The sequence below is a fragment of the Python bivittatus genome, unplaced genomic scaffold (assembly GCF_059951505.1).
Source record: "Python bivittatus isolate LINGU-HERP-01145 unplaced genomic scaffold, Pbiv_v1 ctg000610_np1212, whole genome shotgun sequence".
Taxonomy (NCBI): Eukaryota; Metazoa; Chordata; class Lepidosauria; order Squamata; family Pythonidae; genus Python; species Python bivittatus.
This window is the reverse complement of record NW_028277088.1, coordinates 34,912,263-34,935,190: the sequence shown is the minus strand read 5'-3', so window position 1 is coordinate 34,935,190 and position 22,928 is coordinate 34,912,263. Positions and strand designations below refer to the sequence as shown.

Sequence of the window (22,928 nt, the reverse complement as noted above, 5' to 3'; positions counted from 1 at the left end):
AAGTACATGAATGAAGATTGAAATCCTTAGAGATTGACTGATACATTTGAAAATCAGTAAGGCATAGCAGTGCAAAATCAAGGAGGCATTTAGACCTATTCTGGCATTCCGAGCCCATTGAGCTCACACTGAACACTACTTCCCTCAAATGACATTGCAAACATTCAAGTCCTCAGTGTGAATGTTTGCAGAAGGAACAACTTTCCAGCATATGACTTACATCTGGAAATCAGCGTATGTAGAGTTGAAGACTTGAGTGTTGCACAGTCATATTGAACAAGCAACTGTCTGCCGGAAAAGACACTGATAATTCAGAGCAGTCACTTGGTCCAGAACTCCTGAACACAGCTATGTCTAATTATCTGCCTAGTGTCAAAGCACTCTGGGTAACCTTGGACCAACTGCTATCCTGTAATTTGGCCTGTCTCACAGGACAGAAACATTAGGAAGGAATACTATTGCTTTCCTTTTTATTACTATCTAATCTGAATGATCGACCACCCAGAGTCACCTGCAGGGGAAGATGGGTGGCAGACAAATTTAACAAATAAATTAATAAAACACAGAAAGGTAATGTAAATAAAAATATATTTATATATCATACATATATAAATATAAAATAAACATATAAATAAAAAAGGAAATATTACAACATCTCTTAATTTTTAGTATGATAAAGACACTTTTTTGAAATTGACAACCATTTTACAGTTGAAACCAGGCTTGACTATATATACCACACTAATTTATTATAAATATTATAAAACAAATTATTAAGATGCACCATATATGATTTAAAAATAGGCACCTGTACAGAACTATGCCATGGAATCTGTATTCATTATGAGAAAACATTAGAATACACCAGATTTATATATGGCAGTGTTTCTCAGCCTTGGCAACTTTAAGATAAGTGGACTTCCGTTCCCAGAATTCCTCAGCTAGCATGCTGGCTGGGGAATTCTGGGAACTGAAATCCATATATCTTAAAGTTGCTCAGGTTAAGAAATACTGATATATGGTATAGTAAAACAAGGAAAGGTAACCATATGGAGTGGGGCTCCTGAAATTCTTACTAACCTTTTAATAACAACTTTTTTCTGGGTCACATGGCCAAGTGGGGCTTAAGAATGGAGCAGTGAAGTGCTTCCAAACTGCTACCCCGCTGCCTCTTCCACACAGATGCATCAGGGAACTAATGTATTACCTTTTTTACCTCTACGCTCCTGGCTGAGCTTGGCCCATCTTTAAACTTAATCTTTCTTTTGCTAAATTCTCCCAACACAACAAATTTGGTCTCATTCCATTGTGTGTGTGTAGAGTTATCCTGCAGGTGAGAGATGGAAGAGCCACAAGGCTCTTTATCTGATTTCTTTTCAACGTTCTGCTGGGTTGGAAAGAATTAAAAAAGACAAACATACCTCACATAAGTTAGAGCATTTTCTTTATTATACAGGGTAGATACAAAGCAGGGTAAAGACAGCCAAATAAAATAATTTGCATTGATGGGAACTTTTTTAGCTACCTAAAATAATTATTTTATTGAAGTGCATCACCTCCTAACTGCTAGATAAAATACTATATGTAGTATACATCTGGTATTAAAAAAGTACCTAATACCCTATTTAAAAAATATTACAAACTTTGTAAGCAACAACACTGTCCAGCTTCCTTTTGCTTTGGTTTTCCACCTATGTGTTTCACCTAATAACGGACTCAAAATTTTGTATTTTCTAAAATTTCCAGATTAGCCAACTAAATTTAACCTTTAGTATACTGAGTAAAGATTATTCACAAGGTATGTATAGGAAATCAGAATAATTACAGCTTGCTGATGGGCATTTGTATGTTACCTGCATTGGTTACTAACATTTACAAAACATATTTTGCTCTACACACAGACATACCAATGCTTTAGCCCAAGGATGGGTAATGTGTGGCCTTCCAATTGTTATTGAATCTTAAATCCCATCAACTCTAACCAACAAGATGAGGTGAGATGTGAATCATAGTCTAGTATCTGTAAGCCACATATTCCCTGCTTTAGTTATTTTTTAAAAAAAGATTGAAAAGCCACTATGAGTTGAATAATGTTAATTGTTTATTACAGCAGTCTAAGAATATTCCAGTTGTCCAATATTATATAATTATCCAAATATTAAATGGACAATTACATAAGTGTGTGTAAGTGCTGTAACACACTATGCAAATGCAAAAATGGTGTGTTTTCTTTCGGGAAGCAGACTGAGCAGAGTGAAATTAAAATTTCCCGATACTGAGGAAATCTTGTGCAAATTCAGCTGTTAGAACTTTAAATTGTTGTTACCAGAAATAAGCCTAAAACTTTACTCTGCTTATATTAGAGTAAGCTGTTTGAATGTGCTACTATAAAACACCCTTGTCAGCAGACTTGATTCTAAAGTGAGTTTTGTCAGAAAAATACAAATAATAAAAAAGTGGTAAGTTGATCAAAGAGGAGATAAGAATTTATTCTAATACAATTGTTTACAGATTGAAGATCAGTTGCAAAATCTAAAAACAAAAGAAAATAATTACTTTTTGAAGAAAATGCTTTATAATATGCATTTCCAAAATGTTTTGCAAATTGTTCTAAAAACAGTACTGTATTGTTCCCCAAAGTCCCCCTTTTCAAAATACAGAGCATTGCAGAGGCAAGAGCCAAAAATATTAGCATTAGTTTACATATTATATTCAGAAGATTATATTTTATCAGTTTTAGCAGAGATGCAGTCTTCATAATATTGCTCCTTTCGGCCACTTCTCAGCCAACAGCAAAGCCTCTGGTGACTACTAATGTATGGAATCTTTCCTTATAAGTAAGTATATATAGCGAACGGCTGTACCACATATCATATTGTGTAACGTAACTAAGCAAACTGAACACCAGACCTGAAGCGTGTGGGTTTCTTTCCAAACTTTCACTAACAATAGCGGTGTGCTGGTGTGGAGGCAAGGCGGGTGCAAAGGCGGGTAACACGCTTGGACGTTAGTAGACGAGCACATGAGTAACGTTCAGCAGACTTCACTTGCTCTGTGGTGTTAAAGATTCAAAGCTGCAACGGATCTATTAGGGAGAGAGATGGAGACAGCGAGCACGAGCATCTGACCACTCTAGTGGAAGGGGGGGGGCGCTACTATTTGGACGTGATGCAGTGCCGCAAGATGAGTGTGAAAAACTGAGGTCTGCTTCGACAAGCCGCTTGTAAGGCTTTTCGGGGGGGGCGGGACGCTGAAGGAGGAGAGGAATTGGTCCCAAGATACGTATTTGTATTAGCTTTTCGAACTGCCTTCTTCATTTTCGATTACTGTCAGCGACAGTAGCTAACGACGCCACCTTTAGCGGGTGCTTGTCGCCACGGGACAGAGCACGAACGTGAAACATGTCCTCGCAGCAGCGCGTACATACATGCATAGAGCCCGGCGCGCAAAGCAGTGTAGTGCCCCGGTTCCTTCCTTCAAGGTGGCTTTTCTATTCCCCCGCCTCGGCAGACACAGAGCCGCCGGACCGAGGCAGGCAAGCCGACCAGGAGCCTCTCGTCAGCAAAGCGACAAGTCCCGGGCGAGCGCGCCGCCGCTGCGCGTGTGGGCGGCCTCCGCCTTCCCCTGCAGCCGGGCGCCTGCGTGCAAGAGGAAGGGGGCGGTGGTTGAACTCAGCAAGCAGCGTCGGCTACGAGGCGGGGGGTGGCGGCGGCGGCGGCGGACGGGAGGCAGCCCTCCTTTCGCTCTCCCAAGCCCCGCTTTGCTTTGGCGGGTCGGTGGATCTCTGAGCGAGGGAGGGACGCAGGCGGGGAGGAGGGAGGTGGATGCCCCCTCTTCAGTGCCTTTGCACCAACAGCAGCAGGTAAAGTCGGCACAGCCTCAGGCAGCTCCCCTCGGTGACCCGCCCGTTCCCCGCAATATCAAATGACTTGCCTTCGGCTGCAACCACCCTTTAGTTCCCCCGAGCTCCGTTTGGCTCCATCCTCCTCCTCCCTCCCCTCCATTCCCGGCTGTCACTGAGGGACAGCCGAAGAAGAAGGCAGGGAGGAAGGAAGTGATTTTGAGGCCTGCAAGGCTACTGCAGGGCGCAGCTCCCTCTCCCACCGCCTGCGCTCCAGCTTCTAGAAGCAGGTCTGCTTGCTGCTTCGGTTCGTGAGAACCAGGGAGGCCGAAGGGAACCTTTTTCGCTCTCAAGCGGCTCTCGACAGGCAGAGGAACCCGGTTCCTTGATGGGGGGGGGGGGAAGCGGGCGCGTTTTACGCCCCTGTTTCTAAGGGGAAGCAGAAGTTGCTCTTTCCGCCTCCCCCCCCGCCGCTCTTAAGCCTTCACTCCTCTCAGTCCAGCTGCTCTGCTTCGCTCGCTTCCGAGGAGACCCGAAATCTGCCTTTTTAGCGTTTTCACTTTGATTCTGTTCTTTACACCATGTCTACTCGGAAGTAAGCCCCAAGGACTTCAACAGCACTTGCTTTTAAGTGAACGGGTATAAAATTGCACCCTTCAGTCACATTTACCAGTCCATTTGATTACATCTGCTTATTCATATCTGTTGTCCCTGGGAAAAAAAAAAAGCAAGGTGGGTGTTTTAGATATGAAGAACCCCGAATAACGTATTATTTACTTAAAAAAAAAATCTTTCTTTTACATATGAAATTTGGTTTTTGTTGATTGAGTCAGTCAGGGCATCTTCCAGAGGGGTTTAAGATTCAGTGCATTGTGAAGGACTGTATGTCCCAAATTTGTCTCATTCTGAGTGTGCCCACATAGTAGAGGAATAACACCCAATCATAAATTTATCAAACATAGTGATTGTTGTCAACTTGACAGTGGTGTTGGATTACAATGTCTGCACTGCACTTTAGAAGGCATAAGTTTAGCACTGGCTAGCAAATAACTCTATTTAACTGAAAGGAATTTAAAACCACTCCTCCAAAAAAAAAATTAAATAGAATAAACTTGCCTGCCCCATTATTTAAAACAATTCCCATTTAAGAGGAAAATACTAAGGCTGGGAAGGACCACACTTGCTGTCAAACACAGTAAATTTACACATTCTGGGATTGGAAACATTCTATGCAATTAGTTCCATGTGATACTTTTCAGGGTGGGGTGAAGAGAGAGACAGGAGTTTCTGTGTCCATAGCAAATCTTTTGAAACTGAGGGAACATCCAAAAGCAGTTTGTGTTAATATAAAGAAAAAAGACTTAGAAATGCCACTGAGATTATTCGGGTTCTTGGACATGTCTAAAGTAGTTTTAGCCATCATTTATAAACTAGTATTTTATCCCTTTTGATGATAAGTGTGTGAAATTACATTTTTTTAATTAGAAAAGAAGCAGGACATAATATGTGATTAGAAATGTGAATGCCGCATGAATAATATAAATATACACTCATAAGTGTATATATATCTTCTGTATAATAAGAGGAAATGATAAATACTAGGAGAGTAACTTATTGTATATGCATGCTATATTTCAAACTTTGTTTCATGAACTAAGACTTCTTAACAATGTTTATATGTGGTTTAGTAACATTGTTCTCAATGGGATATAATACTTTATGATTTGGCCCTTGTTCCATTTTTGCTCACCACAGGTTTTTGCTGAGCGTGGACATAATTGATTGGTGCAATATCCTTGTGATTATGGCATGGGTACATAAATTTGCAGAGGTAACAAATGGCGATCAGTAACCCTAACCCTAATCCATTTGGCAGGGAAAAAACTCATGAGACTGCCAAAATAAGTGGACATAATCAGTTGTTATGTGAAACTCAATGCTGGGCAAAAACTTTTTGGTGGGCAAAAAAGGAACAAGAGCCCATTCTTTTATTTTTATTTATTTTGTTTATTATTAAATTTATATCTTGCCTTTGTTTGTTTATTTAAGGCAGCATGCATTAGTGCTTCTGCCTCCTGTTTTCTCCACAACAGGAACCCTGGGAGGTGGATTGGGCTGAGAAAGAATAACTGGCCCAAAGTCAGCCAGCTGGCTTTTGTCATGGTTTTCTTCATTAAAAAGCCTACTGGTCCAGCTAGATACATCTGATTTTTTAAATAAATGCTATTGTGAATACAGACAGAAGTATTTATTTTGATAGATTGTACTTTTAGAATATTACCATATATATATAATCTCCAGCTAAGTAATGAGTACTGTCATTTCTAAATGTTGTTGTTAGTAATCATTTGTGTACTTAGCAAATGTTTCATTACCTGATGGTGGTACTAGCAATTTTCTTAGAAGTATATTCCATTGAAGTAAGTGCTAAGAATTAAACTTAGAATTGCAGCCCAGGTATGAGAAAAATACATGCTACTCTAGAGAAGGTAATATTTTAAGTCCTATTTATAACAGTCTAAAGTTAGTCAAGTTTTCTCTGTAAAGACGGAAAAATCTTACTGTAATATAAGTCAGCTGAAGTGTTTGCAGATGGTTCTAAATACCAAGTCATTGAAATACATAATATTTTTTTATAGATGTATCCATATTGTTCTTCCAGTCATCTTTGAGGTATTCTTAAGGAGCATTAAAGTTAAACTGTGGGCTGGCTATTACAACTACATTCTGTAATCATTGCTTTCAACCTACGGATTAATTCATAATGTGAACATTAGGTAGAGTCCAATTACAGTGAAGTACCCTGTTCTTCTTTAATGGTGTATACAGATTCTGGAAAGGATCTTGTAGAAAGCTGGATTTTTCTAGCTTTCATAATTAAAAAATAAAGACTCTCCTGTGTCTAGTCCCACATTCTAGGATTTTTTTTTCAACTTTCCCATCAACCTTTGCAAGTACTCCCTGGTAGTCACATCCAAATATCAACCATGCAGAATCCCACTCAGCTTTTAAGCTCAGGCAAGGTGCTACCATTTGCTAAGATTTTAAAACAGTATTTTTAAGTTAACAAGGGATATTAAGTGTCAAGAACTGTATTTTCTAAATTGAGAAGAGATTGGCTGGGAAAAAGAAATAGGAATGTAAGAAGCTCAATAGATGTCAGGGAGGGGGTAATAGTCTAGCATTCAAATTCACAAAGCTTTTTATCCAGTATCTGGGATTTTTGGCTTAATGCATATAGTTCATGGGCCAACATTTTTGCATAGACTGGTCAGACAGAACTAAAAACTAACATGAGCAAAGAAAAAAAAATGAAGATGCTAGTGAGATAGTGGTGAAAGTTACTTTTGCTGCCCCCCCCCCATTGGCTATGTGGCTGTTAGAAAATGTTTATTAATTGACTCACTGACCAGTTAATGTAATAGATCAAATACCAGTTAATAGAATAAGTTTTGTTTTGGAAGAGAAAAACACAGAAGGAAAACTTCATGTGGAGGCCATGGAACTCAATGAGTCCACTATTTTTTAAATATTTTTTGTCAATGAGTTAATGAAATGGTGGATACCATAAAATTTGGGCAAACTAGCAACACATTAGAAGATGAGTAATATTTTTTTGAAACATCAAACTGTCAAACTGTTTTTTAACAGAAATGAATATTATGTTTTCATTTTAGGTAAAGCAAAAAAAAAAGGAAAAAAGTAGAAAAATACTGAAACACCCCACAAAAATCAAGTGCATTAAGTGTAGGAAAATGTGGCCGTTAGATTTAGTAACAGAATATGTGAAAAGAATCTTGTTTCAGATATGCATTCAGGGACAAACTCTGCATTCGGTTGACAAAGTCATCTGTATAGTTCTGCAAAGATAAAAAAGGCTAAGGATTTCTAATTTGCACTGATTATAACTTGATGTAATAGTTTAATTTTATTCTGCACTACTCTGATGTCATCTAGATACTTCAGTTCTGGGCAATGTACTTTCAGAAAGATACAGAAAAACTGGAGCAATTTCAGAGGAGAAAAATAATAATGGTCAGTGCTATGGAAGAAATCTAAAATCTTTAGCATGGAGAGACATGATTCCCCTTCTTTGTACAATACTTGTTTAGGCATTTGGAGAGTACTGATTCTTGAGAGCAGGATCATTAGATCTAATGAGCTAAAGTTTCTAGAAAGTGCATTTTGTGTGCAGATTAGGATAAGTTTCTTGATGGTAAAAACAGATCAGCAGTTGAGCCAATTGTGTATAAGGAATGAAGGACCTGAAGCAGAGGTTTGGTAGTCATCTTTTAAGTATGCTTTCATTCAAAATATGCAGTATCAACATAGCATGAACATCTCTGATAGAATGACTGCTTCTAGATTATAAGCAGGAAGAGAGAGGGCCAAATACTAGGTTTCCAAATACTTAATCTTCCAAAGATTAATAAAGATTCGTTCATTTAAGCAAAAGAAGGTAGAAGGGATGGGAAATTTTCACTTCAGTTGCTTACAAATACCTTTATGGGTTCCTGTGAAATCATAAGTGCCGTATGCTCAGAGAGATGTTCAAGAGCACAGATTTCAAAATAACACTTAATTGTATTCATGTTCGCAAAAGAAAGATAAGTTATTCTGCTGTTCCAAATTCCATTGCAACTGAAGGCAAGAAACCTGCTGATATTGATAACGTATTGTCGAAGGCTTTCACGGCCAGCATACGATGGCTGGTGTGGGTCTTCCGGGCTGTGTGGCCGGAAGACACCAAAACAAGCTGCTGACACCAAAACAAGCAGCCACTCAGTAACTCAACCCCCCCACACACCCCCAATCCCCCCTTCCCCCCCCCCAGATCTCTATAAATACCCACAGAAGGGTCACATCACCCTGGGCACAGAGAGAACTGCTCCTGTCTGTGCTCCTGCACTCTGAAGATGCCGGTCACAGGTGCTGGCGAAACGTTAGAAAACAAAACTTCAAGAACACGGCCACACAGCCCGGAAGACCCACACCAGCCATGATATTGATAACATTCAGTGATAGAAATGAATCTATTTCCTGCTTCCATATGATTTTGTTTTTTGTCTTTACAAATTACCCTTTCCTAGCGGAATTAAAACTGACCTTGAGTACGTATTTATACATCTGATACTAATTCCCAGGATTTCCACCTTTACAGGTACTCCTTGACTTATGACCATTCATTCAGCAACTGTTCAAAGGTGGCACTGAACAAAGGGACCTATGACCAATGCCCAAAGTTACAGCTGTTGCAGCACCCCTGCAGTCACATGATCAAAATTCAGGCACTTGGCAGCCCACCCACACCTACAACCGCAGGGGTGCTTCAGCTCCCCCCATCTATGCCCTTTTGGCCCCTGAAAACCCCAAAAGCAGACCCTGAGCCACAGCACACCAAAAAGCCCCTTTGCGCCACACTCCTGGGATGGCTGGGGCTGGGCTTCATGCTGCAGGGGGAAAAAAAAGCAGAAAGCCGCCCCAGAGCTGCGGCACACTGAAAAGCCCCTTTGCACCACACTCCTGGGGTGGGCTGGGGCTGGGCTTCATGCTACCAAAAGAAAGAGAGCAGCCCCAGAACCGCAGTGCAGGTGTGCAGTGGCTTTTTTCTTTTCATAGCACGAAGCCCAGCCCAGCAGCTGAGCCAGGCATGCCTCATCAGCAGCGGGAGAAAGATGATGGCGAAGGTCAGCTGGGATGGTGGAGCACAGGGCAGCAAGGGTCTTGGAGTGCAGGATGCTGAGGGCAACTCTGGCTGGGACTGGGCTGGGGCGTCTGCAGCTTCCCGGGGTGTGGCAAGCAGTCCCAGTGTCGCACGGTTCTGGGGCTGCTTGCTGCCCCACAAGGCAGGATGCAGGGCAGCCAAAAGGACAGAGATGGGCGGGAGATAGGCGCGTGGTGGCAGTTGGATGCAGTCCCTTACCTTACTGAGGCTCAAGACTGGGAGGGACCAAGCCCAAAATGGCTTAGCTTGGGATGAGCACTCGCTTAATGACCTGCAATTCTTGGTTAACAACAGGAATGGGACTGCCAGGATTGCAGTCGCTAAGCAATGCAGTCACATGACAGCTCACTTTATGACCGCATCGCTTAGCAATGGAAATTCCAGTCTCAGTTGTGGTCATAAGTCAAGGACTACTATTTAGTTTTGCTTCTTGGTACACATTTTTGAAAATCACAGTGAATTGCATGGATTAGGTTAAGGGAACATCTAATCCAGCATTTCTGTTTTCAGTAGTGGGCAGCTAGAGCTCTATGGAAAGGGCATGAAATAATTTACTTCCCAGCAAACATAGATTATATTTAGCAGTCAAGAGTTATGCTAAGTGATCCACCTACTTTTTCCATAGCTTGCATAATTATTTATTATATATCACTTCCCATTTTGGTGTACGATGTGCTAGGTGCTTCATAATTTTTGTTTTTTGCTTCTTTTACGTCCTTTATGTGATGGGTGATTGGATCTATATGCAAGATAATAGATTAGATCTGTATGGAATCCCACTGCATGGACATATGTAAAGTCAGTCTGTTAGAAGTTTTAAAAGTTACAGAAGCTTGTGACATTCCCATGCTCCTTGATAAAAAGTACTTGATCCCAAAGTTGATTAGGCAACCTGTGATTCATTCTGAAGTGGATCAAACCACTTTCCAAAGAATTTAGATCCAAATAAAATTTTATAGCTGGTGCTATATATTTTTTCTATCCTGCTTCTTCGAGTCCAACTTTTGCTTCCATAAAGTGACGCGGGAAAAAAAATTGCCTTGGTATAAACATACCATGGCATCTGAATATCTTTTATAAGGCCTTCATTGCTATCCTACCAAGTACTAGTCTGCAGTATATTTTTGATTGCTAGTTTCTTTATTGTCGATATCTTAAAAGGAAGAATGTATCTACCATTTCAATACAGTATTGTTATTGTAAATTCTAAGCTTGTCATTGAACCAAATACATTATTTTTTATATTTTCCAAAGAAGTGTAATCCTACAGAGTTCTGTACTGCACAATATGTATGGCAATATAAAAAAGGAATTCATAACTTGAGATGCTGGGTAGAAGAAGAAACTTTATTTTGGTCATTGACCAGTAAAGAGATGCTGGGTATGTAACTCAGTATAAACCAGCATGTAGTGATACTTTCAAATAGTTGATAAGAAAGGCAGAAAATGTGGGCATTTACTAGCTAAATCTTGATGGAAGACGAATAAGCACATTGAAGCATTCCTCTTAAACTGTAGAAGGATAATCTTCCAAGGAGTTGCACGATATAAAGTATCTGACCATTTTTTCCAAACCTCTTCAATGACCAGTGCAACAATGAGTTTTTTTATGATTAATGCACATTTGTTGTTCATAGTTTACTTGTATGCTATACATTACGTGACAAGGATGATCACATTTTACAAGCAGAGAAGCAATATCTAATCTATTCTAGTATGATAGAAAGTGAAAGTAAGACTGTTGGAATTTAAAAGTATCAAATTATTATATCAGGGATTGTTCCTGTATTACCATGCAGATTTTGTCTCTACTTAATGGAAAACGAATTCACTTGATCAGTCCCTGAAATGTAACAGTCTGTTTAGGAAAATTTTAGCTGAACAAGATTGTAAGGACACGGTGAATAAGGGGAGCTGCTAAAGTTTTGTTCAGATATTAAGACTGCATAAATACTGCATGTGAGTAGTGAGAAAAATAAGTGGAATTGAATTCAAAACCTGTGCTGCCCCAGGGATACACAACATGCATTTTATGTCAATTGACTCTTTCTGTCAATAGCTATAGAGTTTTCAGAGACTATATGTTGTATTTTTTTTCTTTCCCTTTGAATTTATCTGATCTGTCCATCTGGAAAGCCATTTTTTCTACTCTGTACTTTAATTTCTTACTGTATATGCTGTATACTGCATATACTTTAATTTCCTAAGGTATATGCTGTAAACAATTATGCAAATATCATTTCAGCTTGAATGTGCAGAGCACATACAGATTTTAAAACCTTTACTATTTAAATATGAAAAGTTATAGTTTTTTTTAATTATATATTTTCGAAGTTATATATTAAACCAGATTTTAGAAATTTTAGCTTAAAGAAATTAAATGTACATTAAAAGCTGAAAGATGTAAACAGCTGGTACAATTATGCCTTCTGATAAAGTGGAGGAAATAGTATTACTTTTAGTGATAAAAATATTTTGTGATCAATATGGAGCTAATATTTTTGTGATGTACTTAGATGTAAAAAAGCAGTATCACAATGAGATGTAAGGGTTTTCAATATACCTCTGTATAGAAATATTTCTATAAAATTCTGTATACATTTAAAAATATAATTCAAAGTCAGAGATAATTTGTTGCATGATTAAGATTTTCTCATATGAAACTAACATTCCTGCTTTAGAATGGCAAAATATCCTTTATTGTGAATTGAGCTCATGTGCTTTGAACGCTACATGTTCATAGTATATGGACATATACATTATATATTTGAGTACAGGTAGTCCCCAGTTTAAGAATGAGTTCCGAATTTGTATGAAAGCCTTGTATGAAAGGTATTATTGTATAATACTGTATAAGTAGTATTGTGTAATGAACTCAAACCATTGTGTATTTTAACTCAAATCATTGTGTAATTAACTTGAATTTTGCTACAATAGGCTCTGTTCTTAACTATGGTTGTCTGTAACCCGGGTGTTCTTAATCTGGAGACTACCTGTATTATGCATGCATATACAAATATACTTATAAAGAATATATGTGAAAACTTTTCCTAATGAAAATAAAATTAAGATGCAAATCATAGAATCTGTACTTTGTTTTGACATCACAATTCGTAAGATTAGGTGGCTATTCTGGTACCTATCTTTTTTGTTTGTTTGCTTGAACCAAACATATCTCTGGAGTAAAACGTACTTTCTTGTGCACATTTTATATTTTAGCACATTATCATTCCTCTTTCTCCTGTAACTACATCTTTCATTTTGTCATGTGCTGTCTCCAATGTAAGAATACACACCCCTGTGTTGCCTTGTTTTGTTTTTCTCATTCTACTTTGTCACTGTTTGAAGAAATTATTAATTGATCTGACAGGGGTCAGACAGAATATCTTTGGGTTACACATAAGTTTTCCCTGTTTGTCAAACAATACACTTGTTACTATTATGGAGTCCTATGTAAAATGGATAATAAAGTGCTAGTACATTTAAGTAGAGTAATACATTACCTTCGGGATGCTTGCTGAGTAAGCACTTATTTCATGAAGTCAAATACTGAAGTTGTGTGTTTCAGGCTGCTTGATATTCATTCCAGGAAAGCAAATTGGTGTGTTTTCAGTCTTAGAGGCGTGAATGACATGGCTGCTGACTTCAGCAGTGGACAGTTACCTTTTAAATAGGATGTTGAATTAACAAATCATTGTCATTTCAATCAATATAAATTTATGGGGAGGACGGAAGATATGTATTATAATATATCACAATTAGTATGCTTGGGCACTACAAGAAAATCCTACAGTTGCACATTTATTGTAAGGTGATAGAAAGTATTGTTTCAAAATATCACAGATAGTAAAATTATATTTCAGAAATATATTTAAATATTAATTGTTTTGGTTTGGATTCATCTTAGGCAGCCTTCCTTAATCGGCTGGCCTTCAGATACATTCAACTTTTAACTTCTCAGGCATGAAATTGAAATCCAACATTTCTGATGGCTGCTGGTTTGCAAAGCTGTTTTTAGGCCTGAACTGTATGCTATAATGACCCATTAGAACAGGCATGATCAATTTGTTCCCCCCATGTGTTTCATATTACAACTCATATATTGGGTGCTGTTGGGTGTTGTGAGTTCTTGTTATGTTCTAGCAGTTTTCATGGAATAGGTGTTATATTAAAATGAAAGATCAAAGATGAATTCATTGACTTAAGAGGACATTATCAAGAATTTAAATGTTTTAGGGACCATTTGTGAAATTATAAAATAAATCAATATATATTTTGAATTACAATGATTGCAATTACAATGATTGCAAAATTTAATCCTAGATGGATGATAATTTTATGCTTTTTCAGAAGTGTTAATTACCTAAGCTTTTTGCTCAGGATCAGACAGATGTCATGTGACAAACAAGGAAAGTCTGCTTACCCTACTCTGCACAGAGCGGACAGTATTAACTACCCTGGGAATGGATAGAGTAGGTTCCTATTTTTTTTGCTTATTTGTTTTAAAATAACATTTATAGTATTTTTATTTACAATTATTTCTATTTCTTATAACATCTTTTGAGAGATTGTTATCCTGAAACATAGAATATAAAGAACTGTAATGAATAACTATTTTAATTCCTAGGTTTGCTGCAAAGTATGATTTTTGGGAGCAATCATGAGATTCCTTTTTAGTCTTCTTACTCTCCAGTAGTGCCAGGCTGCATGTTTTATATAAGTAGTAACAACTGATAGAGAAAACATTTACTCAGGTCCTTCTCAAGGTGAGATAATCTCAAGACTGAACATGAATCCATGGCACGTAGACTGAGGATTACAGTCCAGGTCTTATTCATACATAATTAAAAACCAGTGGAGGCATTATGACTTCAACTGTCTTGCATTCCTGTATCTATTCAGGCAAAATGACCAAATAAGGATATGATAGATTCATTATGTGTGGTCATAAACCATCACAGAAGACTAATGCATGGTTTGAAATATTAGGGATATGAAACCCTGGCTGAAGTCATAAGGAGTTAAGGAAATATCATGCTTGCCACTTAATTTGTGCATGTATTCAGCATCTATCTGTTGGAAACAATTTCACTTGGACAAGGTGAACATGTTTTCTATTATCTCTATCTTTCTAATCAAAGTTGCCTAGCTAGACAAGCAACCAAAGGGCAGACTGGTTAAGGAAAAAAATAATCTATTTGGATGGGATCAGAGTTTGCTTTGGCAGTGGGGTTGCCTTAATATCACTGAAGTGGCAAACCCTACATTATAAATACTTGATTTCAATTTTTTGTCAATAAGTTTTTTTTAATTCCACTGATGTAATCATTTCTAGAATCTACCATCAGAAAACCAATATTGCTAAACTGAGATCAAGGGTACTCATTTATGGTTCACATTAGCCATGGCTTTGTGATTGATGCTAATGCTTTAATCTTTATTTTCACCACAGTACTGTGTCCAGTTAGTAATCTTTTCAATTCCAATGCTTTTTTTCCTTAGTTATCAGGGGCAGCCAAGCCTTTGAGCCACCAGTTCTTGCTAAATTTTCTAAGGAAAATTGGCCTAAAAACTAACTTTCAGTTCCCCTTTTCCTCTGCATTGTCTCATTTCTTCTGTAGCCCCAAATCTCTGCTGATTTGCTCTTTCTGCATTCTTTTTATTTGGACAATGCACTCTCTCTGGCTGGTGAAAGAAAAAGTAGAAACTTTTTTTTGCCAGATTTTAGAAATTATCTAAAGATGTTTACATGAAGATAGTTCTTTCACTGACAGCTAAAACCAACTTAGTTCTTTCGTTATGTGCCAGAGAAGGTGATTGTTTTATTGATGAATATGGAAAAAGTGAATAGTCCAGTGCTTTGTTCCATTCCTCTAATTTACGACATCAATAATAATGGATGATGGATGAGATACCCACACATTAATAAATAATCTTAAAAGGTGTACTAAATCAAAGAGGAAGAGACCAAGGAATGATCTCCTATAATGCTTCAAGGAGGATAAGCTAACTTGAGTGTCATTAATTCTGCTATATACAACAAACAAAATCCCATTTAAAATAGATGTACTGCCAACAAGGTAAGAGCTGTACTGACATTGACACCTTTCCTTGCATTTTACAGTAATATATGAACCTTTAAAGCAGGGTCTCCATTAATTAAATGCATTTGGAGGAAGATGGTGTGTCTGAAAAAGTCATGTTATTAAAACATCACCCTTGCAGTGTTGGATTTTCTCTCTTATTTAATGGAAAGTAATTGAGTTTTGCTACAAAATGGTTTATTTCTTTATTTGATTTCATTTGAAATATATTGAAATGGTAATAATAAAAATTGCAAATGAAGATGAAGAAACTGGGCTTTCAGATGTTGCTGAATTACAATTCAGCCTCCCTCACTATTTGCTGTGCAGGCTGCTGCCAGCAAAAGTCCTATAGTCCTCTTAGGTATCCTACTATTATTTGTCTTAATATATTGGAATGTGATGCTTGATAACAAAAATATAACATGTTTAAAATTATTTACATAACTCACAGAACATTCCTGTGCATGACTACTTAGTAAGGTTTCCTCATAGGTCAATGTGAATAGGGTCACAGCGCATTAAAATATATTCATTTTCCAAGCACAAATAGATTTATTCCTTCTAGATTTGTATATGCATGTTTGTATATGTGTCCTTTATGTTAATTTCCTATGTTGGTCTATGCTCTCCTACTCTGTCTAAATTCATATAGTTTTGTCAGATACCCTGCTAGCAAAATCTTTTGTTACTCTCCAAAATTATCTCAGCACTGAATAGCTTTTGGCATTGTAAGCCTTTCTAGATGGTATTACAAAGATTCATAGGGTTGAGGGCTGCATATTTGAAGGTAGTCCCACTTAATTCCTATGGAAGCTAGCATGTCATACAAACATTATTTTTGCCCTCCCCCCCCCCAAAGTACAAAAGAGGCACTTATCTCCCAACACCAAAACAATGATTATTTCTCTCTTCCCTCTGTTGATGATGCCATGTAATGAAGCATGTTCCTTACAGCTGTCAGAGACCAAAACAACACCTTAAAAGTATAGTCAGTAACCTCCAGGGGATTGTTGCTCCTGTCTTAAAGAATATGACAGTTCTTTGAGAGTGCACTCTTAGTGTCAAATTGAAATTTTATTTATTTATGGTTTACTTTTTTAAGCTAGTAGTTCTAATTAAAATTATTATATTATAGCCAGCATGCAGTAATGGAATGTAAAGGTGCTATTCCAAATAGTGCAAGCTATTCAGAAGGAGGGGCACTATATAGGTGCTATATTCTGATAATTGACTTAAGACTTTCATTAGAAAATGTTAAATCTTAATTTAGGGGATAGATACACTACATTTCATTTTTAGCTCTTGGAGAAATTATATTTATACTCTAATTAGAATATAAATATAAATGGGAATGTAAGAATGTGAAATATCAATTGAGTTGCAGGATGTTTCTTTCAGTGTAGACTTTGGGACCAGACTACAAAATGAGTCCTTTTTTGATTATTAATATCCTTCTTGAGAAGGAAAAAAAAGTTTCCTTAAAGCTTTTAACACCCCAGAAGAGCTTGAAATGACAATCTTTGGACCTGATTTTTGGCCCTTTTTGATTCCTCAAATCAGAATTTAAATGGTGATTTTGGGGCTTTTTTTTTTAGGTGGGAGAAAATTTCAGCACAATTGTTTTTGGTAAAGTCATTGTATTGCCATTTGGAGCCCTCCCAAGGTTGGGGTGCCGAGTGCTGGTTCTCAAGCCCTCAAATGTTGTCAACTTCTGATGTAAGCCTTTCATTTGAATGGCAGGATTGTTCTAAATTCCACTGTCTTTCAGGATATAATGCTTTGGAGTTCAGTACTGAATTCCAAATACTGAAATAACTACTGAGGAACTTTGATTTGGAATATTCCACTTTGGTGGTTGATGTTGAAGTTTACCATAACTATAGCTTTTCTTTTCAATTTAAATTGTGTTTATATTCAGATAGCAGACTTGCTTATGGCAAAATAAATGTGTTGGTCTGATAATTCTATATTGAATTTGCTACTGCAGACTAATATGGCTACTACTTCCCTAGAAGTAGAATTCTAGTAATCGTTGTCTATTTCCAAGGAGTGTGAATGTCAGCCATTTAGAATAAGATTTAAAAATCAATCAAGCATTTTGTCCTCTCGCATTTTGTCCTCCTCCCTGAACAAGTGCCAGTTTGCACAGGTTGTGTATTAGTTTAAATACAACAGAGATCAATGGGCCTGAAATCATTCCATAAAAGACTTCTAAAAACTTTAGGTAGTTAGTAGATGGAAATGGTTGTTTCACATTAAATTGCTTTCAAATAAAGTGTTGTCATCCACTAATGCATGAGATACCATCTGTAATAATTAGGGTTATTCCAATTGTTTCTCCCTACAGTAAAACTTCTGAAGGTTTGGAGAAGATTGTAAAGCAACGACCAAGAAAGACTGTAGCAGTATTGTAAGTACTGCACTGAAGAAAATGTAAATTAAGCATGTTACAAAGAAGCTGCCTATATATATTTGATGAAAAATTAATTTGTGAAGAGGAATTGCATGGAATGTAAGGGCATACTTTATAGTTGCAGTCTTGTTAAGTTACCAGGATTGCTTCATTCTTGTAAAATATAAAATGTATCCTTGTAACATAATTAGGAATTCACCAATATCGCATAAAAATATCTTTTTATCTAACCAAGATTGATCTATTTTATATACATTTGTTTATTTAAAACTATCAGAATTTTAGAAAATCATTATAGTTTTGTGGGGTTGTCATTTATTTTAGTGACTTATTGTTTAGGTTATTTTGCAGAATTATTTATTTGCTGATTTATTTATGTATTTCATTATTTATTTATTTGATTATTTAGTAAATTATTTATCTGATGAATTATTAATACATCTTCATGACAAGCTTTAAATTATTTATAACTTAATTTTGATTTTATTGCTTTTCAACGCTGCATTGTTACTGACTAGATTTTTTCCCCCTCTTACTTGGTTCTTGAAAATTAAAGTATTAGCTTTGAGGCAAGTTTATATTCATTGCAAGATCTTTCTCCCTCTCTCTCCCTCTCTCTGCCTCTCTCTGTGTGTGTAGATATATAAACATATATATTCTGTAAGTAGTCCCTATAAGTAGACATTTTACATGGCTTTTTGTAACTTGTGACAGTTACCTTTTCAATTTTTCCTTCCTATATTTAATTATGTAGTCTCCTGTAAATTAGGAATTTGATTCTTCCATGGGGGATTCTGATGGAGAAAGCTTCTCTGGCTCTAGGTCATTATTTTTACTGACATTTGTTGATACTGAATATGTTCGTGTTGTTTAAAGCTTCAGAAATAATTTTCAGAACATAATATGTGAAGCAGAAAATTAATGGAAACTTCTGAGGCCAATCAAATTTGAATAGTCTTTGCTTTGGAGAAAATTTTCTGTATGATAAAATATTTTTTGAGTGCTCATCCCTTTCACATGTTATTCTAAACATAACATGACTCTAGATTCGGAGTACAGTTTTATATGAAATGTAGTTCTGTTTGGCTACCCTAGGCTTTCCATCTACCCTTAATCTGTTCTATTTTCTGAATTATACTGGGATGTAAAACATTTTTGTGTTACATTTATTTAAATGTCTTTACACTGACTTCCTTAAAGCAGCTTACAAAAACTAGTTAAACTATAAAATTATTTAAAAAATAAATAAAATTGCTTAAATAAAAACCACAGCTGTTTAAATTTCAACTCAGATATTTTAATTAAAGCAACTAAGTTTTAAAGGTCTGTGTAAGAGATAGCAAAGATAGGGACATATACAGTATTCATTTTTGAGGAGAGACTTCCAAAAATATAGGGCATCTTCTAAAAAGATCTTACATTTTACATCTTACTGTGGAAATTGATAGTAAGTAGCACATAGAACTTCAGGCCCAGCAGATTCATGTTACTGAGGGAAAGGGAGTTACTTTAACCAGAAGATTTTTCCTTTTCCTTGTCCTATATGAAACTTCAGCATCTTCCTAGGTATTAAATTACTTCTGCTACCACCATAGAACAATGAGTGGAATTAAGAGAGAAGAGTTCTCATTCTCTGTTATGCTTAAGCTTCCTAGCATCTGAAATTTATAGAAAATATCAAACCCATGAGAATTGTCAAGCTTTAATCTCAGGTTTTTTTTATGTGGATTGCAGCTCTAACCAAAGTTGAACTAAAGGGCTCTGTCTAAATTAACAGAATTCTCTGTTCAGGATACTTCTGTCTCTTCTGGATTTAGCTTCATCCATCTTAACATTGTATCCGTGTTCTATTTCCTTGAGTTTTTCCAGCTTCCTTGGGGAGGTGGAGAAAAAAGATGCAGAGATAGATCAGCTACATAGTTATGACACAATAAGTTACTGGTTTATTTTCTCCTGTAGTTTATACTGATATGAAAAAGTATGGAGGATAAGGTGAGTTTTTGAGACGCTGCAGGGATCATATGAAGGAGCAGAAGTCCTCCTTCCCCAGTACCACTTTCTGAGTCTACCCTTTAGAAAATATCAGGGCCACTATTACGTTCTGTTTCCTTGCCATCTAACATCTTTTGAGTTTCATATATTTCTGGTATTTGTATGCAAGTATAGCGTGTGGAACTCAAATAGTGTGTTCTGATAGTGAGTAATGGTACCTACAGTTAACCCACTGGGTTCTATGGCACGTGGGCTTGCCTTCCTGGAATTCACAATAAATGTGGACTGTTGTATGCAATAATGCACACTTATTAAACTGTCTACTTACTAAGTAACTGTCTGGTCTTTGTACATAAGGTGCTACCCCTTAAACTAAACACATGGTCTACATAGAGCCAGCGGTGAGAGTGATGTGCTTATTGGGTAGTCTTATTCTTTCTGGGATTCAGTGTTATAGTAGATAAAAATCAGAGAGGAAGAACAGTATAGGTACAATGGCAAATGAACACAACAATCACTTTTGGTGTACAATCTTCTGTAATTTAGACCCAAGTTACCTGCAGAACAACGTATTCTTAGATTATCTCACCATTTCAGGTCTTCAATAATAGTGCCAATTTTTGCTTTTTTTCCCCCCTCTTGTGGTGTGGTCTGTATTGTGTAACAAATCTCCCCTGTAGTTAAGACTGGTCTTCTACTTATTACTGTAGAAGTAATAAGCCCTTTCAGAATGTTCCTTAATGCTGATTGTGGTTTTTGTTTTTATATTGTTTTAAATAAGCCATGAGTAGACAGCATGAATGAATGAATGCTGAATGAATAAATTTAAATGAATTTAAAAGCAGAGTGTTAGAGAGATCAAAAGGTATGATGAAAGGTGAGCACTACAGAGAAGATAGAGGAAGAAATGGGAAGGAAAAGCTAATGAAAAACAGGATATAGGTGCTTCTAGGTAAATAATTTGATATATGTTGAGGGTACTTAACAAAGGATTAAGTATTTATTATTGTATTTATTTCCTACCTTTTAAAGAAAAATAGTACACAAAATTAAAAAAACAATTAAAACTGAAAAGAATAACAATTACAAATTATACTTACACAATAGCAACATGTCAATTCAGAAAACTAAACAAAAGTGATATGCCCTTTCTGAAAGCAAATAAAATCATTTTATCTTAAACATAAGTATTACAGTTTAGAATAATTCTCATGTATATGAATTACTTTGGTTTCATTAACAGCTATGAAGGTTTTACAGTTCATTTTTACCTTCTGTTTTATTTTTTGATTTAGTAACCCTACTTAATTGCTAACCAGTCTGTCATTATTTGCCTTTTTTAGGTCATAGTGTATGTTTCATAGACTGATGGTTACACTGATGATAAAGATGTTATTCTTATCATTGTGCCTTGTGCCTAGTGTAGTTTTTATTGTATTTTGTGCTTGAAGTGAATTTAAAGTTTAGAATTTAAAGTTAAACATGGGAAAGGATACCTTGTATATTTCAAGTTGGGTTGCTGCTGAAATACAGTAGAAATGGCCTCTATAGATAGGTTTCACTATATAACTTAAATTATGCATGTGTATATCTAAATTCCTTATTTTGAAATATTGAATGTATGAATATTTAATTGGTATCTTGCTTTAGTGTCTTCATATGCTTGCTTTAAAGGAAGCTGTTTCCTTTGATTTATATACATTGATAAAAACTGATAAAAAAGATATAGTATGTATCTATAGGTTTTCTCTAGTATTAGATGAATAGCTTTATATATACGTATCTTTATAAAATATATTTATATTATTTATTTAAATATAGATTTATATTTGCTGAAGTTGGGTATTCCATGTTGATATGATACCTTTTGGAGCATTTTACATAGTAATTTTTATAACCCATACTTAGAAAGATCAGACTGATTGCAGTGTTTAGTAATAATAAGTTGCATTCTCTAATTCACGCTAAAGTATATCCACATTATAATGCATGTATTCTTTGTCTTTTGTTTTATTTACTTGTTTGCTTGTTTATTTGATTTAACCTTTTAAGCTGAAATTCTCTATAACTGTACTTTCTCCTCAGAATATAAAATTGATTATTGAAATGGTCTGTAAGGGATTGGTATTAAATGCTGCAGGATATTCTGTTATTCACTTATACAATCATTAAGTGCTTCCTGAACTACATATTACGATAGTAATGAGGGTAATATAGGAGCATTTATGCACTGGCCCTGAGTATTTCTACTTTATAATTATGACAAGTGAAACATTGCCAAAGGTCAAATTAAACCAGAGAGTTCTTCACACCCACACATTTACCAGCTGATTTATGAGAGTAGCTGGTTGACTCTACTTCATAATTTTAGGAAAGAAGATACTGATTTTTTGCTTACTTAATGCCTTGTGTGCTTTGAGCAGTAAGAATTTTGAAAAGAAGTATCATGATTACTATAAAATTCAATTTTTTTTTAATTTCAGTCTTGAATTGAGTATATGTTTATGCTTCCTCCACATCAGTATCTTATAGTTTGAACCAAGAAAATTGCTATGTTGTAAAAAAAGAAATATGTTCAGACTTTTAGGTAGGTTTTGTAAGAAAAAAATTCTTGCTACTACATAACAGAACTTAACTTATCTCAACAGGTCACTTTCCTTGCAGCTCTGTGATCTGGGACCAGACTTTTCCCTCTCATGAACATTTTTATTCTGGCAGGCATTTAAAGTCTTAAGCTGGTTTTCTGGGTGGATGCTGTCTCTTTTATTAATGTATCTTAGTGATATTTTAAAGTAAGTTTTCCACTGTGGTTTTAATTTGTTTTTATTATTGCTAGGCCACCTTGAATGTCACTCAGTGGAAAGATGGCAT

General features: G+C 36.2%; 1 protein-coding gene across 6 annotated transcripts in view; it reads left to right on the top strand.

Annotated features, from left to right (window-relative positions):
- Positions 1 to 3,680: 3,680 nt before the first annotated feature.
- The window catches only part of TBC1D5 (TBC1 domain family member 5), a 294,380-nt gene continuing 275,132 nt past the window's right edge, over positions 3,681 to 22,928 (top strand). For 2 of the 6 annotated variants that reach the window (XM_088150764.1, XM_088150760.1), the window contains exons 1-2: positions 3,688 to 3,862; positions 18,000 to 18,062. Coding sequence is in view for 1 of the 6 variants with exons in the window: in XM_088150763.1 (XP_088006889.1) it covers positions 3,825 to 3,862; positions 18,000 to 18,062 (101 nt within the window). In the remaining 5 variants the exon portion in view is untranslated. Of the gene's footprint in view, positions 3,863 to 17,999; positions 18,165 to 22,928 lie in introns of those variants that run through there. The other 4 variants (XM_088150763.1, XM_088150765.1, XM_088150762.1 and 1 more) reach the window with 4 other exon arrangements.